The sequence below is a fragment of the Misgurnus anguillicaudatus genome, chromosome 21 (genome assembly GCF_027580225.2).
Source record: "Misgurnus anguillicaudatus chromosome 21, ASM2758022v2, whole genome shotgun sequence".
NCBI lineage: Eukaryota > Metazoa > Chordata > Actinopteri > Cypriniformes > Cobitidae > Misgurnus > Misgurnus anguillicaudatus.
Window position 1 is genome coordinate 1863400 of NC_073357.2, and position 18595 is coordinate 1881994.

The 18595-nt window shown below is 41.5% G+C and overlaps 1 protein-coding gene across 1 annotated transcript in view; it reads right to left on the minus strand.

The window, feature by feature from the left end:
- Positions 1-3932: 3932 nt before the first annotated feature.
- LOC129414246 (fucolectin-like) overlaps positions 3933-18595 on the minus strand; it is a 36592-nt gene continuing 21929 nt past the window's right edge. Inside the window, exons 4-7 of the mRNA XM_073859023.1 lie at positions 9143-9285; positions 5654-5736; positions 4317-4408; positions 3933-4225 (exon numbers count right to left, since the gene is read on the minus strand). Of these exons, the coding sequence (XP_073715124.1) occupies positions 4213-4225; positions 4317-4408; positions 5654-5736; positions 9143-9285 (331 nt within the window). The 3' untranslated portion in view covers positions 3933-4212. The remainder of the gene's footprint in view (positions 4226-4316; positions 4409-5653; positions 5737-9142; positions 9286-18595) is intronic.

Genomic DNA, 18595 nt, shown 5'->3' on the forward strand with positions numbered 1-18595 from the left:
AACTTCGAAAGATTCCTGAATATCTTTTAATTCGTTACATACTTTCTGGGTTTTAGGGTTTTTAATTTTATTTATTGTATTTTTTCCCTTCTGTTTTCGTATCCTCCAAGCTAACAATTTCATTGCTTTAGGACCTGTCTCATAGTATCTTTGCTTGGAGAATTTAATTTGCTTTTCTATTTCTTCATCATATATTCCATTCAATTCCTGTTTTACCTTATTTATTTGCGCCAATATTTGTGGATCTTTCTGTTTAGTATGTTCCATCTCCAAGTTTTTCATTTCCTCTTGTAAATTTACAAGTCTTTTTTGTTTTTCTTTTTTGCGCGAAGCAGCAAGTCCGATAAGCCTGCCCCTAATAACCGCCTTAGCAGCGTCCCACAAAGTGCTCGGAGACACTTCTCCATTATCATTATTTTGGAGATATAAATCAAATTCTTTTTGGATCTGCTTCTGAATCGTTAAATCATTTAAAATACTGGTGTTAAGCTTCCAAAGTGTATCCCTCTTTTGATTTTCTAAATTTAAGGAGAGGTATACCCCAGCATGGTCCGATACATCCCTAATTCCGATGTAGCAATCTTTAATTCTGTGCCTATCTGAGTTATTCATAAATATATAGTCAATTCTTGAATATACAGAATGACAGGCTGAATAAAAAGTGAATTGCTTATCCCTTGGGTGGAGATCTCTCCAAGTATCGATCATTTCCAATTCTTTAAGCATCCGTTGAACCAATTTAGCATTTGAATTCTTTATTTTGGAAGGATTAGTCGTATCTAGCCCGGGTTTTAATTGAACATTTAAGTCACCACCGCATATAAGAGTACCATGTGATTCCGTAGCCATCAAGTTAAATATTTTCTTAAAGAAAATTTTGGTGCTTCCTGGCGGAGCATAAATGTTAAACAATGTTACTTCTTTATTATCTAGTTTCCCCTTTACTAAAATATATCTACCCTCTTTATCTTTGATTTCAGAAATAAATTCAAAGTTAACAATATTGGGGATCAATATAGCTACCCCTCTTCTGCGTCCAGATTTATGAGATGAATAATAAGTGTTCTGAAAGCCCATTTTCTTAAATTTCTCATGTTCTAATGAGGATAGGTGGGTCTCTTGCCAAAAAATAACCTGCAATTTTTCTCTTTTCATCTTAGCTATGATTTTACTCCTTTTAACCGGGCTATGCAGCCCATTGACATTAAGTGTAACTACCTTATGTTCCTGGTTATGCATGTTTTCATTTTAAGCCATTTCTCTTTTTGTAACCCTTTCCATGACGACCCGTTAAACATCATAAACCGAACTTGAACAGTCTTAACAAAATTAAATACAATATTAAATAATATGCTAACAACAAAATACAACAGGCTTCCAAGTCCTAGGTTTAACAAAAAACCTTCATTTTGAGAGGAAGTCCTCGCTTCTGTCGAGGGCCTCTCTTCAGTGCAAAAGAAAGCACTCGCTTGACGCACTGTAGGTTTCTGAACTTTTCCCTCTGAATCGGTTTCAATGTTCAACTTTAGCAGGCTCATAAAAAAATAATGTTAATTAGCAAACAACTTAGAAAAGAAAATAACCAAACACGATCCGTTTTCAATCAAATATTGTGACCTCTGCTGCTATTCTCTCCAAAGGAACACGGTCTTGAGATCCATGTAATGACAAGCTATCATAAGTCTGTGGTTATCTCTGTTTTATCAGTCACTTGGTTTGGTTTTCATCACTTATCCCTCGATCTCGTTCACAACAAGCCCAAGTTACAATTTTACTTATTTGTTTCCGCTGAACCCGGCGTTACGCGTTGAAAACTTTGTAACTTTCCGCATATTTTTTGTTGATCCACTCTTGTGCGGCGTCGGTCGGTTCCTTGTCTTTTCCACGAAACCGTGCTCTGCTGTTTCCACGATGTAGGTTCCTGTTCTTTGACGTCTTCTACAGAAAATCCTCTCTTCTTTAAGTCTTTAACTGCCTCAGCCGCAGAGTCGTATACTTGAGTACCGTTTTCGAAGAACACCTTTAGCTTAGCCGGATGTGGTGTTTGGAACCGAACCCCTTTGGTTTTGAGCTCCCTGAGAATTCCCGAGTATGCCTTTCTTCTTTTTAGTATCTCCGAAGGGTAGTCATGGTCAAAATAGATCCTCTTTCCTTCAAAACGAACTTCTTTCTTTTTCCATGCTGTGTGCATCACGTGTTCTTTCACTCTGTGCTCTAAAAAACAGAGTACCAATGATCTGGGAGGTGCGTCGCGGGGAGGCTTTGGAGCGAGCGCCCTATGACAACGTTGTATACACAGCTCCTTGTCAGTAAGCGGCAGATCCAACTCCGACTTTATAAGATTTGTCACAAACTCCATCATATTAGTTCCCTCAGATCCCTCCGGGATTCCATATATACGGAGGTTATTCCGTCTCGAGCGGGCTTCCAGATCGATAAGCTTTGCTTGCATCTCACTTTGTTTCTCCATCAAATCAAGGAGTGTTTCGTCCGCTGCTCCGTTCCATTCCTCCACATCGGCTATACGTTGCTCCGTTTCAGTCACACGGGCAGTAGCAGCCTGTAGATCACCTGTTAAGTTTTTAAGTTTCAGATTCATTTCTTCTCTGAACTCGTTAAACTCCTTCCGCATATCTTCCCGAAGAGAGAGACGAAATTCGTCCATGTCACTCTTAAGATCGGCCCTAAATGCCCTTAGCTCGTCACGGACGGTCTTTATGTTAGCTTCTTCATTAGCCTTGCCCTGCTCGCCATCTTTATCACGACTCTCTTCCCCTCCGTCGGTATCTTCGATTATTTCTCCTCTTTCGCGTTTCGAGCCTGTTTTGTTTTTATTTTTTTTATGCTTTTCCCCTTCCATGTTCACTTTCAGTTTAAATTCGACTTTCCAAATCTAATTTCCAAGGGGATTTGAATCGACCGATTAAGAGAGATTGTTTCACGCGGCCATCTGCTCTAGCGCCACACCGGAAGTCTGTTTGAATATGATTTGACTGCATTCACTGAGTTTTTAATATATAAAGTTATCGTATGGCTTCAGTTTCCAAGGTTTGCAACATGAGTAATAGTTTTATACTATTGTTTAGGTCAATTTATGCAATACATACCCGTGACTATGCTTGTGTTTTATATGGTTGAGAAGTCGTTGGGTTTAAGGTACGGATGGGGTTAGATGCTTTAAAATATATTGAAAACAGTTTTAATTGTACAAATGCAGGAAATTAATTAACCAGGCAGATACCCCCAAATAATACACATCCAAAAACTCCAATCAATTCGGGACACACCTAAATTCAAGTTCCTACAAATTATTTGTGATACCCCTTATGACCCAAAAGATGAGACCTAAAACCCATCTGTCAATTGGCTCTGAAACTCCAAACCAGTACTACTGAACAGAAACAACTGAAAAGTCACAATTCATATTTGGATCATTGGGATCATTAATCAGTCCTTCCAGAAAAACGCGGAGTTTTTTTGTGATTGTTGCGGGCAAAAATCCTCGATTTTGCGGCACGTTTTCTTAAAAAATGCGATGGAATATGCGGGATATTTATGCAATTTATGCAATGGAATTGCGGGAATTTGCGAAAATTGCGAAACTTGCAAAAGCTGCAATGATGTTCATGTCACATAATCACGTCACTTCATAACGTTCCCATGGCAATAGAGGACACGGCTGCGCTTTTGGGAAGTAAATGCAACATTTTTCAACTTTCTGCTAATATATATGTGACTTTTTGCTACAAAAATGCGGAGATTATGAAATCATGCAAGCCCGCATATTTTGCGCGCGGAAATGTGTAATTAATGCGGGGAAAGTGCGTCGTATTTGGAAAAAATGCAGCCCCGCAAAAATATGCGGACTTTGGCTGATTATGCAATATATCGCGCGATCGCACAATCGCGTTTTTCTGGAGGGACTGATTAATACGAATATTTAGTAAACTATAATATTATCAGGCTCTAAACAAAAAAATACAATCTGTCAGATTATCTCTATACTCTGTTACAGACATTTCAGGGGAAAGAGAAAAACATGCTGTGCAGAAGACATGGATTTCATGATCATTTATATTTACTCAAATCTATAAACATTTGTTAACTACAAATCATCAAGAAAATAACATCAATAATTTAAAAAAATAAAGCAAGCAATAAAACATGTTTCTTTCCTTCTCCAAAGACCGTCTGTTCATTCAGTAACTGCCCTTAGCACGTGGACCTGTGAATAAGACCGTATGTTTTATAAATACACTTTTATTTTATGTACTGTGGACTTTGAAAGGTTTTTCATTGTTGTTGGGTAAACTTACCTTCCCTTAGTCTCCGGTTTAATCTTCTGAGGGAGTTTTGTCCAGGTCAATGTGAAAACGGAGAATCCTTTAGAAATCAGAGCAGTCTTCATCTAAATTAAAAACATTACTGTCAAAATGTATCCTAAATCAGTGTAACTGTGACATTCATGTGATACCTCCAACAACCACTGGATGTCACTGTGTGTCCATATAGACAGAATATTGTGTACTGACGGAGGAAATTGAGCTTTTCCATTGGATTTTTGCTCTTGTGGTCTTAAATTGCGTGTGCTCGCTTAGTCTGCCAGTCCGTAGGGTGTCCCATCTGTCATTTTTACGCTCTGAAGTGTGCTCATAGGCACCCCCTTTGCACCCTTGATGTAGTCTTTGGCACTGCTGCAGGCTTCATGCACTTTACCAACCCAGAAGTCTTTGCGAAGGAGCAATCAGACGACGAATGGGAGGAGTTCACACTGATGGGCAACTTCTCTTCCTATTTCCGGCAAGACGCTTGAGTCTGTCCCATAATACGACTTCGGTGCGCCCTCATGGACTCACATAAAGGGTAACCCGGCACTACATGATGTCATTATTGACACTGAGGAAATCCACAAGTCCATTTGGGACAGGGCCAAAATTTTCTAAACATGCTGGCGACACCTGTGGGCCAAAATAGTGTAAAGCAACGAGATCTAGGCCCAAACATAATAAGACCTTTTACAAACAATTGTCTTTAATATATATTTAATGATTTTACAGTTCTTTTCTTTCTAGGAAAGCTACTCTAAAGCAATTAAACATTTGCTGGGATCTCATCACACTGATTTCATGTGCATTTTGAAGTTCCCCATAAGAAACAAGTGATGGAAATGCCAAATTTCAAATAAAAATCCCTTCACCAAAACGTTTTTACGCTCGCTTAAGGTGGTTTTTGACTTATGTGCAAAAATGCGAATTTTAAAAAGATTCGCTTCTCGTTTCGATGGAAACCAAGCTATTGACGCTAGATGAAAATCTAGGCGTAAGTATTCAAAAAAGGGCCTAGATCTAGGCCCGGATTCAAAAAAAGAGGAGTATCTTTTTAAAGCTAATAGACATGCACTTAAATTTTGATTTCACAGGATCTTTACAAGCAGCTAAAGAACTGCTGAGGTAACTTGAGGTGATTTGATCAGGTTTATTGTTTGCAGATATGTCTAAGGAGAGGAGTGAAAGTTTGTGTTAGTCCTTTGATGAACCGTTCTGTTCTTTAGACTCATTTATGTTGGGATAGACTTAGTGAGTGATTGAAAACAGATGAATAGATATATAAAGATATATAGTCTTATAAAAGTCTCTTAAAAAGTCTTTCTAACCTCATTAAGAACTTTGTTGCTATGTGCTGGATCTGATATATCGAGACTGGAGGTAAATTTTATCTTCATGACACCTTTTATGACTGGAAACACAAACAAACACAGACAAAATGGGTTATTGGAAAGTTTCCAAAAGGATCTAAATCAAGAAACTGTACACCCCCCCCCCCCCAAAAAAAAAACCCTTAACATCTAAGATGATGATAATAAACAGTTGAAAAAATCAAATATCATCTTTCTTGTGCTTATAAATATATTCACAATAGATACACACGTTTATATGGTGTATATACCCGATCTTTTGATTATGTTGCTAATTTGTCTCTTCAAGCACAAATTGAATATCTGGACTTATTAAAGCATTCTTGTGTTTATTAAAAGGAACATACTGAATGACACAAAACATATGATGATGTCATAGAGTTTTTGTGTGAAAGAATAGTTAATAGACCAATAATTGATTATATTACCAGTAATATCTGTAAGCAAATTATTTTTTAAGTTATTTTGGTGTTAGAAGTTGATCTACTCATCCTCACAGAGCTGCTTCAGGTTAGTTCAATAACAAATAGATTTTACTTTTTCTTACCATACGGTTTAATGATTTTGCTGTGCAGTGGACACGTCCCAAAAGTAAAAAAGCATTAATATTTACTGAGAAGTAATTTAAGGACACAGGAGACACGGTGTTGCTCACTATGCACTATTCTGGGGTTAAAGAGCATATATCAGATTACATTTTTCGAGATTATATTTAGCCCTGTACTATGTTAAAGTTAATGCAGGATTTTGAAATGTTGACAAGACATTAAGGGCACAAATTTTGTAGATAAAGTGACTCAAAACCACTGATTCTTAAAGACTGCTACAGAATCATCAGATTTCGGCGCAACCGGCAGATCATTCTATAGAAGTGGAACAGATCCAGAGAAGGTACGCAATAGCAATTTTGCCCTATTTAGGATGGCACCACAGGATGTTGCTCAGTGGCAGAGCGCAGGGATCTAGAAGTTACATTAATCTGTATAAGTGAGTGAAGGTAAGAGATGCTGACACAGTGGTGATTTTAAAGGCCAGGAGCAGAGCTTTGAATTTGATTCAAGCTGCTCTAGGAAGCCAGTGTAACCTGACGAAGTGAAGAGTGACGTGGCTTATTAAAAACCACTCTTGCAGCTGCATTCTGGATCATCTGTAGGGATTTGGTTGTGCAGGCTGGACTAGAACTTACGTAGCATGCTCAGATAGGAAAGGTCAAATTTTCCTAAAATCGTAGAGGATGAATCTACAAGAGGGGGCAGTGCTGGCAACATGCTCCATGAAGCTAAGCTTATAATCAATGACCATTCCCAGGTTTCTGTCTGTCCTGGAAGGAGTAATGGTCAAAGAAACCTAGTTGAATGGAAAGGTTTTGATGAATCTTAGGGTCAGTTGATATCACAAGTAGCTTTGGAAGGTTCAGCTGGAGATGATTATCCTTCATCCAGAGTGAGATGTTACTTAGACAAGCTGAGATCAGCAGAAACCATTGGATTGTCAGACTGGAATGAAAAGTGGAGTTGTGCCTCATCTGCATAGCAGTGGTAGGGAAATGTTTATGAATTACAGAACCCAGGGATGTCATACAGAAAAAGCAGTGGTCTAAGCACTGAGCCTTGAGGTACCCCGGTAAAGAGACGTTGGGGTTCAGGGACGTCACCTCTCCAGGATACTCTAAATGAACTGCCTGAGAGGTACGACCCGAATCATAGTATGGCCATTCCTGACACACCCATAGTCCTGTGGGTCGACAAGAGGATGTGGTGATTGACAGTGTCAAAAGCGGCAGATACTTCCAGTAGGATCAGTACAGATGATTTGGAGGTTGCTCTTGGCTCCCTTAGGGCTTCAATGACTGGGAGCACTGAAGTCTTGGTATAGTGACCGCTCTTGAAGCCAGACTGGTTGCGGTCCAGGAGGTTATTTTGTGTAAAAAGGAGGAGAGCTGATCAAAACCACACGCTCAAGAGTCGTGACAATGAAGGGAAGGAGAGATATTGGTCTGTAGTTTTCTAACAATGTAGGATTAAGTGTGTATTTCTTCAGTATGTATAGGAAAAAGTCATAAAATGTTTATTTATATGATGTGCATGTCCAAAAAGCAGAAAAATATTGAAATCATTGTACCAGGTTGAGGTTGCATGCTGAATACATGTGCTGCATTGTCGGACTGAGACAATACATTACGCCGGAAATTTTTTCCATTCTAGGTCACCTTCGCTGTTGCTGCCACCCTGTTCATGTAATCCACCGGTTTAGCTAATCCTGTAGGCTAATATTTTTAATTGATATAACAGGTAGAATACAGGTAGATGAATTATACATTTGGCCACTTTATTCATCTGGGTGGACATTTATGCAGATTACAAAATAATTTCAGCCTTGGTCTTTCAGTGTGCAATTTATTAATAATGCAAATCTTTATCTGCCAGATGTTTTTGTTACATAAGTATAGGGGTTTCCCCGGTAATGACTGTACACAAAGTAGTTGCAATATTTATGCTTTGCCCGGCACTAACGCAATTTTCGCTTCTGCAATTTTATATTATGGTCTGTTCTCACTTTCTAATGAGAGAAAAAACGAATTATATAAGAATCATCCAACATAATTTCTGTGCCTATAAAGTGGTTACAGAATTAACCCTCAGATGTAACCCTTGTTCCCTGAAGCAAGGGAGCGGAGACGTCACATTGATGACCAACGAATTGGGAACCCGCCAGAGAGACCAATTTACTTCAAGTGTTACTAGAAAGAGCCAACGAACATTGGCATGCCGTATTTGCATATGCTGGCCAAGCCCCACCAGGAGAGTATAAATACACCGGCAGCTGAACTGCATTTAATTTTTTGCTGAGGAGCTGAGCATAAGAGACCTGGCTGCTTCAGCAGTGGTACAGTAACTGTGGCAAGGAAACGTTCCATTTCAGCCGGTCAGTTCAACATTACATCAATGACTGATGAATTGGGAATCCCTACCAAAGCGCCACAGTTGCTGCCCCTTCCAGTGCCTATATATATATATATATATATATATATATATATATATATATATATATATATATATATATATGCGTACCATCAAAATCTTAAATTTAAATCTAAATACATAATCAACATAATATAGGCCTATAGTAAACGCTATACTAAAGGGGAACAGAATTTGACAGGACAAGTGACTTATCATTAGCCAACACTGGTCTTTTACAGAAACCTGTCCAGTTATCCACTGGTTCTCCTCACACCACAACTAAATTAGTCTCCTCTGGCCCTTTTGTCTAATCCTGACCTGTCCCTGCTCTCTTGCCTGCCCTATTTCCTTTGAATAACCTCTTGAGTTGTTTTCACCTGCATTTTTGACTACTTTAAATACAGCCTGTTCCTTTCTCTATGTGCAGTACTGGTTGTCTGGAGCAGGCTTTATGCTTACTTTTAGCTGACAATGCCAAAATTACCTTTTAGACTATACACCTGTACATCACACACACTGAGAAGTCTTGAACTTCCAGGTATAACGACGTTCACATATCGTCCATTCATCTCAGCACAGGACACAGATGCGGACTGACCGAATCCCACACCATACAGCACAGCACATCTAAGAGAGAAACAAATTTTCATTATCCACAATTGTATGTCCATATGTACATTTAAAGTATTTCCCACTGTTTTGACCTCCCCCCTACACTTTACTTTAAAGGTGCAGTGTGTAAATTTTAGAGACATAGTGGTGAGGTTGCGAATTGCAACCAATGGCTTAGTCCACTGCTCACCCCTTGCTTTTGAAACACATACGGATTGTCGGAGACAACTTCATTTCTGTGAAAAGATCCTTTTAAAAATTACACACTGCATCTTTATGTGATATTAACTTTTCAGGTGGGTTGCAGTTGCACCAACATATATTAATATTAAACACAGATTAAATTAGAAATATTGCAAACTCTGAGTCTGTTGTATGAAACATTTTTAATACTTTATTTATAGGAATTCATTTAACAGGAAATAAAAATATGTGCAACAAAGAGAAACAATAACCATCTCATCTTAACACCCCAGCAGCTTGACATCAAAAACAGATAACAAATAAAACTATTATCAAAACCACACAAGAGCACATAGCAGCAATGTGCATATGTAAGACATAAAGTAATAGATAAATAAAGAGATAAGGAAACACAAATGAAGAAGGAAAATTACCACCAAATTTACCAGCCCCAGGTTGTGCAGTTTACCATAGTTGTGACTGACGTGAAAGGTCATGAAACAAGGAAATAGATCATCAGAATTTTTTTTATAATTCCAGGTGTTTAAAACATCCCCTCCTTCAATGAAATGTAAATTCCCCTTCAAAAGCTACTCTCAATGCTGAGCTGATAAAGCGCTATGGGGAAACGTCTTTTGTTGTTGACACGCTGAATATAGTGTGCAAACACGTCAATGAAATTGACCTGGAGGTAATATAGCCTCGGTTGATAACGACATCAAGGCGCACCCAATGCAAGGCTATAAATATATCAGGACCAGCTGTATTATCAGGTCTTTTTATTTTCAGACCAACTACTGAATGTGTGTGTGCTACACTGAATAAAAATCTCTCTCTTACCTTTTGAACTTCACTTCAGATCTTTGTTATGAGTTAGATTCCAACAAGATAGAGTGCAGATTTTCTCTCTTTCCGATTTGAAAAGAGTTTAAGTTAAAAGGAAAATATGAGTAAGAGCCACGAGCAGTCTAAGTCCTGCATTCTTGCTCTATGGCGAAGAACGAAACACACACTTACTGCGTTCTGAGTTTAGGGGAGAAGCATGCAGTCACAGCTTTACAGTCTGATGAGTGTGAGCACTTTTGAATCATTTACAATAAAAATGCTTTGTTATTTGCTTTGATAATTATAATGATGACGTTGATGATATGTCTCTCGGTTCTGCGGACTTTGTGTAACTAGCCTACGAGCGTTCCTGGCAGTCGAGGAGCTTCTCGAGGTGGTAACACGCGAGGTGGCCAGGTTGCAGATTGACTGGCCCGCAAGCCAGAGAACCCCAAACAAAGCAAAATAGGGGATAGGTTTCTATCTAGTAACAAAAGGGAGAGGACAAAACATAAGCCTCTCCCCTTCTTTGAGGATCTCCGTGGTGAATTAAATAAATCATGGGAAAGACCATACTCATCGCGTGTTTTCATGCCTACGGCGCCAATTTATTTGACTATCGTGGGTGGGATGATGCGCGGATATACCGAAATGCCACAGGTGGAAGAGACGCTCGCGAGTTATCTCTCACCTGGTTTGGCATCCTCATTTAAGAAGCCTACCCTGACCACGAAGCTGTGTAAAATAACTTCAGCTCTCGTGGGCAAACCTAATCAAGCTGCAGGTCAGGCTGGTGCTGCGCTGCATACTATGGCGATATTACAGGCATACCAGGCTGATCTGTTAAAGGATTTGAGTGCAGGCGAGACGATAGACACAGAGACATTTGACGAGTTGCGTAGGGCAACAGATCTTTCTCTCTGTGCCATTAAACAAACGGCTCACGCTATCAGCCGTTCTATGTCTGCTCTGGTAAGCACAGAGAGGCATTTATGGCTAAATCTGTCAGGCATAAATGAGAAGGATAAAACTTTTCTTTTAGATGCCCCGTTTCCCCTCTGCGTTTATTTGGTCATGCGGTTGACTCCGTTGTCACAAAATTCACTGAAGTTAAAATGTATGAGGAAACATTCACACAGTTTTTGCCTCGCCGCAGGACTAAATTAGTCCCACGCTATGGGCGACTTGTAATTGCAGACTGCTAATGACAGACACCTCCCTGACGGGCTTCCCCCAAAGCTGTCATGTCCTAGTGCGGGTGGACAACCCAGCAACAGTCTCATACATAAGTCACCAGGGAGGTCTGCGTTCGTGCAATTTGAACAGGATAGCGAGGCAGATTTTTCTCTGGGTTTAGAAAAGTCCCTGTCCCTCAGAGCAGTGCACATCCCGGGGAACCTGTATGTAGGAGCAGATTTACTGTCCAGGCAGACATTATCGACTGGGGAATAGAAACCCCACCCAGACATAGTGTCTCAGATATGGACCAGATTTTACAGAGAGGAGGTGGACCTCTTGGCCTCTTTTCAGATAGCGCAATGTCCCCTTTACTTTTCTCTGAGTCCCCCAGCCCCCCTGGGTCTGGACGCAATGGCGCACACATGGCCGGACAAGCGCTGAAACAACACACGGTTCAAGTGAGGAACCTTTTTGGGGTTATAATGTATGCACAGTGCAGAAAATGCATGTTGCTATATACTGGTAGTGCAGATTGATACTTTTTCGCAACCTTGACCAAGAGAGAATATATTATCTTACCTCATTGTTCTGCCCCCAAGCCAGCGGGTCATTACTGATATCAGTTTATAGCGCACTAACACTTGAGTCTTATGCCTGTTTGCTTTCACGCGAACTTGAAGACATCTCGCTGGGTGAGACTGTACTTTATATTTTTCATAGTTTGTAAAGTACACGCCATCGCGAGTCGCACTGTAGCGTCAACAGGCTTAGAATCCACACTTTTGACTTTTGGACATGTTTAACACGAAGTATACAAAGCTTACCTCAGCAGCGCAAGTGTTTTCTGTGGTAAGCTTCGTTATTTGGTGAGTGACTATAAACAGTGGCTCAACGTAATTACAGTTTTTTACGATTGCTATGACAGATTTTTCAATACTTTTTAACAAGTTTTCAAAACTCTTAACACAGTTAGCACTACACCCACCTATGTAAGCTATACTATTAACACATTTCTTGTTGGTTTAACACAAAATGCATACAATTAACACAAATTTAAAATGCTTGAACTTCTTTTACAGACAAGCTCAAACAAGACCAAAACAATGTATTTTTACTGCCAAATTTACCAATGCTTTAACACTGTATGTCAGAACAGATAACACCACGTTCTAAACCTAACCTTACATGCTAAAGTCAAGTTAAACAGCTGTTTATATTGTGAATTGAAATACAAATATATCCCCTGTATTTTATTATATTGTTACTGAGAAACAGCTGATTTAAGTTATGCAAATATATAAATTACAGCTGATTCCCATCTAGGAAGATGTTGAGGTTCTTTCAATCGCATGGCCATATGGTATAAAAGACGACTCTGTGGGCTGATCTTGTGGGTAAAAGGAACAATATAGAGCAACACAAAGAAAGAAAGAAAAAAGAAAGAAAAAATGCCTCCTCCAGACGAGTACCAGGACAAGGGAGAGGAGTGGGGCAAGGACAAGGGAGAGGAGTGGGGCAAGGACAAGGGAGAGGAGTGGGGCAAGGACAAGGAAGATGAGTGGGGCAAGGACAAGGGAGAGGAGTGGGGCAAGGACAAGGGAGAGGAGTGGGGCAAGGACAAGGGAGAGGATTGGGGCAAGGACAAGGGAGATGATTGGGGCAAGGACAAGGGAGATGAGTGGGGCAAGGTAGAGGGAGTGGAGTTAGAATGCGTGGTGGTGCTCGAAGAAGCACCAGAGCTAGGGTAACTAATCAAATAAGAGCTACTATCATTGACCATGTCATAAACCATGGGCTATCATACAGAGAGGCTGGTGAAAGAGTACAGCCAAATCTCAGCCGTGACACAGTGGCATCCATTGTCCGTATTTTCAGAGAAACCAACAGGTAGGATATTGCTTCTCTTACATCAAAGTGTAAATACTTTTACCATTTACTATTACAGTAGATTGACTGTATGCCTCCAGTCTCTAATATGTAACTGTATTTTGCCTCTCTAAGGATTGAACGTCTACCTCCCTCAGGGGGCAGAGGACAGCTCCTAAATGAAGAACAGGAACTAGCTATTGTCAACATAGTAATTGCTGACAATGAAATAAAACTGAAGGACATTCAGTCCAGAGTTGTAGAGGACAACCTTGTCTTTGCGAACATTGCAGCAATCAGCATAACAACCATTTCTCGGACTCTAGCTAAACACAGAGTCCGAATGAAACAACTATACAAAGTTCCCTTTGTAAGGAACAGTGAGCGCATAAAAGAACTCCGTCACCAATATGTCCAGGTAAGGTTATGAAATACAGTCATTACTGTACTAGACACAGTGTGTTTTGCAGTAAACTACTCTATAAACTTGTAGTACATTACTGTAGTGCATACAGTAGATATACAGTACAGCCCTACATACACTGTGTCTAATTACTTTCAGAGAGTCATGGAGTTGGAGGCCAATCAAGTCCCACATGAAATTATCTATGTTGATGAGGCTGGCTTCAACTTGGCGAAAAGGCGTCGCCGTGGGAGAAACATAATTGGCAAAAGGGCCACAGTCACTGTTCCGGGCCAGAGAGGAGCCAACATCACCATGTGCGCTGCAATCTCCAACAACGGTCCACTACTACATAAATGTGAGATTGGCCCCAACAACACCGACCGGCTTCTCCTATTTTTAGAAGAACTACACAAAAGACTAGTGCCAGAGGTAGAAAGGGGGCAGGTGGGAGACCACTTGCCAATATATGTGATCACATGGGACAATGTGGCATTCCACCATTCCCGTGCAGTCACAGCCTGGTTTGACGCCCATCCAAGGATGATGTCCCTTTTCCTTGCCCCTTACTCCCCTTTCCTCAACCCCATTGAAGAGTTTTTTTCCAGCCTAGAGATGGAACGTTTTTGACCATCATCCACATGACCAAATGACCCTCCTGGATGCAATGGGTGCTGCATGCCAAGACATCACAGCTGAACACTGCCAGGGGTGGATAAGGCATGCAAAAAGATTCTTCCCAAGGTGCCTTGCCAGAGAAGATATCAGGTGTGATGTGGATGAGAACATGTGGCCAAATGCAGAAGACCGGGCAGATTAGAAGATAACTTTTTATTCGGGTGCTTTTTCTGTTTGAATATCTTGCAGTAATGTCATTTTGCAAATAAAGTCTTTACTGCAGCAATTATGTCTCTTTTTCTGTCTTCTATTTTTTTCATAAACTGTACATTCTATAAAGCTACTCTGAGATGGTCATTCATTTTTTGTATTGAATTTCTGCAGCAAAAGAAACAAAATGCATGCATTTACTAAACCCAACAAAACAAAAATGTCGAGAGGGTTCAAAAAACTGTGCAAAACACATTCTATGATCAATACAATATACTGTCTGTTGTACGAGGGCAAACCTGACACATAAAGTAATGCAGTTTCTGTTATTTCAGCTGATGATAGTTGTTTTTTTGTCAGTGTGTTATGATTGACTGGCTTTGCCAGCCACTTCCTGATTTGGCACGCCCACCAGCTCCGTTCTTCTAGGGTGGGGCCACTACATCATAAGAATCCAGACCTTTCCACACAACGGTGAGTTTTCCCTTCAATAATTTACTTGATACAAACAATGTGTGTACTCACGACCTTCGTCTTGGCCTCTCTTTCCACAGCTCCCGGGTTCCTCCTTCCGTTACGCGGTCCTTCTATCACCTGATCTCTTCCGGCTTGGCTGTATATGGTTTCCCCACAGCGTTTACCACATCCAACACTTCAGGTAAGAATGGGTTGTATCACACTCTCAGTACCTTCTTTGGAAACTCTCCCGGCGAAACGCAGATCTTCTTCGATATTCCAACGTGTCCTTACTTCTGTATTCAGCCTGTCTCTTCTGTCCTCACCCAAAATGCCGCCGCTTAGTCCACACGCCGCCTCACTGTGCATTCACACAACCACAATCGACCGCTTCCTGGTTTCCTGATGCTGCTTTTATCCTTCTAGCTTGCCTATTTGGTCAAATGGGCTTTCGCTGCGTCATTGCACACACATGGCGTGTATTTCGCCCTGATTACCGTTGCTAGGGGTTACCCGGAAGTGCCGGTGTTTGCGGAAGTTGGTCCGGGCGGAACTTTCCCTCGCCACTTTTGGTTCCGCCTGTTCGTCACTTGTGACACTTATAAAAGAATAATTGCGAGAAATTAGTCATTTGCCCTCTGGCTTTAAATCCAACAGTGTCTCAATGTCTGAAGGATCAGGTAGTTCAGGAAAAGACTTGAAAATTAACTTAGTAAAACCAAAGTCCTTTTAAGGAAGTAGCATCACTGCGCCACCATATTTGCAATGCCTCCAAGTCTTGTTAGAACAATTTTTGGGAAATAAAGTTGCTTCACAGGCTCTTCACAGCAATGCCATAGAAAAACCTTTTTTGGTTCCTCAAAGAAACATTTAGTCAAAGGCTCTTTAAAGAACCACTTCTTTTAAAAATCTTAAAAACCCTTTTTCACCTTAAGAACCTAGACAGAAATGTTATTCAGATGTTAAAGGTGTTTTAAAGAACCATTCAGACAGAAAAGGCATTGTTACCAGCCGGAGCGGGCTACTGAATGCCCCTCTGGCGCGTTCCACCTCGAGGAGGTCCCCAAAAGCACCCCAATGACCAATCACACGAAGCAGGTAAGTAAAATTAAAACAAATTTTATTTAAATGATTTAAAATGCTGTTAGGCAGGGGGGAAGGGGAAAGGGAAAGGGAGAGTTAAAAGGCCTTTCTCGTCTGTCCTCCACAGACTCTTCGGGGGAAGAGGAGCCAAGTGCCGGGCCAAAGCACTACTGGGGGGAAGGGGGGCCAGGGAGACGGAGACTCTTCTCTTTGCTTTCTTGATCCCGTGGCGCCCTCCTTTGCTCCTGGAGGCAGAACAAACAGTATTTAGTGGATGTAAGGGGTATATGGTGACTACCTGTGCCTTAGTCTTCCAGCCGTTCCGCGGCTCGTTCCAGTACTTGACTGTGTTGAATCAAGTAAGTATAATAGAATCCTTCCCATGTCCCTAACTCTCTCTCTCTTCTGTTCTCTTTTACACAATGTACTTGAGCCACTCCTCTCCGTCCACGACCCACTGGAGTCCACGCTCGTCCCAGGGGCCTACTGCCGTCGCACACATACAAGGGACAGGTTAAAGAATAGCTTCACTGATTTACAATGGCAAGCTGCTGGAATAAACACCCTCTGCTTTCTCTTTCAGGGTTCTTCTACTGGGCCTACGGACGTACCGGCAGCTGTGGACTTCACTCAGCGCACAGAACGTGCATCTACAGTCTCTCAGGTAAGTTTAACTTTACTCACTTTAGGATTGCTCGGTGGTCAACAGGACAGTTCAGGTAAGTACAGCTTTGCCTCTGGCTCTGATATACTCTGCGGTTCACTGGGCATGCTGCTCTGTAATGACAAGACAATTCAGACTCATGTAGCTCTTAGCTCAGGCTCTGCGGTTCAATGGGCGTGCTGCTTTGTACCGACAAGACAGTTCAAGTTTATATAGCTCCTAGCTCAGCTCTGGTGTGGCTCTGTGGTTCAATGGGCATGCTGTTCTGCATCAGCAGACATCCAAGTACGTATGACATTTAATTCTAATGCAATGAGTTTTTCAGGTAAGTATGGTCTCTAACTTTGCTCTATCTTCCTCACTCTTGACACATCACAGGCGGGTATTACAACATAGGTGAAAAGATTTGTACATCACCTGGCCTTGATCCTCGACGAGCGAGCACTATTGTTACCTCCCTTCCACACAGTTGCGGCTGGCCCGTCACGGCCGATGCCGTCCAGAGATGGCAGTGAGAAGGCAGATAGGGCTGCGAGATGGTATCCGTAACCAACCCATCGACTCCGCTTTCCTCCTCAGGGTCAGGACGATACCTGTACTGATGGAACAGGCCGCTAGGCTCTTCCTCCACATAGGGCTTACACACAACAAACAGTTAGGTTGTGTCTTCATAATTTCTCTACTTTCCTCAATTTCCACTATGATTTCCTCAACAGCATTCAGATCCAGTACTCACTCAATCTCATCCATTGCTGGACACACACAGGCGGGGAGAATAGATGAATAAGTCCACGATGATGAACATGCCAAATCAGCTCAACGACACACCTCACAGCGATGGACTTGACCTAGGGACGGTATAGGCAACAGGAGACACGGCACAGCACTGCAAATACTCCAGGTGCACACACGTCAATAATGCACTCTCACACACGGCAATCCACACTTATTTTAGTGAAAACTAAGGTCCATACCTCCACGCTGGGTCAATACATTTCACTGAGAAGGGAGATTTTTACATTCGCTGCCACAGGTGATTTGGACAAATGAAATGAGCCCCCCGCACGGCGCTCCAGATGTCCTACAAACCACTGGCTCTCCCACTGGCTTCGTTCTCCACGGTAGGGCCACTACAAAACAACACACTCCTTGCAAATAGTCACTGTCTGTTCCTCCAGTGTTTTCAGGACAAATAATAGAACACTGGTACTCACGGTCCAATGATGATTGTTTCTCTCCTTTTGTGTTGTTCTCCTTCCCGTAGCAGTCTCCCACAAAGTCGCTCGACTCACGGACTTTCTGCCAGTGGTCGTGCTTCACGGTGGCCTTTACTGCAGATGCATACACACACGTGAGGATGTACTGCTTCAATATGATCAATTTTCTTCCAAACCTGTTTTCCAACAACTTGTTTCTCTGTCCTCTTTCCTCTAGCGGATCTTCTCTTCCGTTCCTACTCGCCCGTTTTGCCACAACAGTACACCGCTTGCCACAACGCCCACTCCGAGATCCACCAACACTGGAACAAAACAATGAACAAACTCTTGCGTTTCATATGCTCCATTTATACCTCCTTTTCCTTTGAATCTTCCAATCAGCGTTCGCCACGCCGACGCTCACACCTGCCGCTGGTTTCAGCTGATTTCGTTGCCCGGGGTTACCCGGAAGTGCCGGTGTTCAGGTAAATCGGTCCGGGCGGAACTATTCTCCAAAATTTTGGTTCCGCCCTGATAGTCACTCGGGACAGCATCATGAAGCACCTTTATTTTCAAGAGTTGGAAACCGACTGTAAATCCCAAGCAGAGACCCAGAGCAAGATTTTTTTGAATATTGCTTGC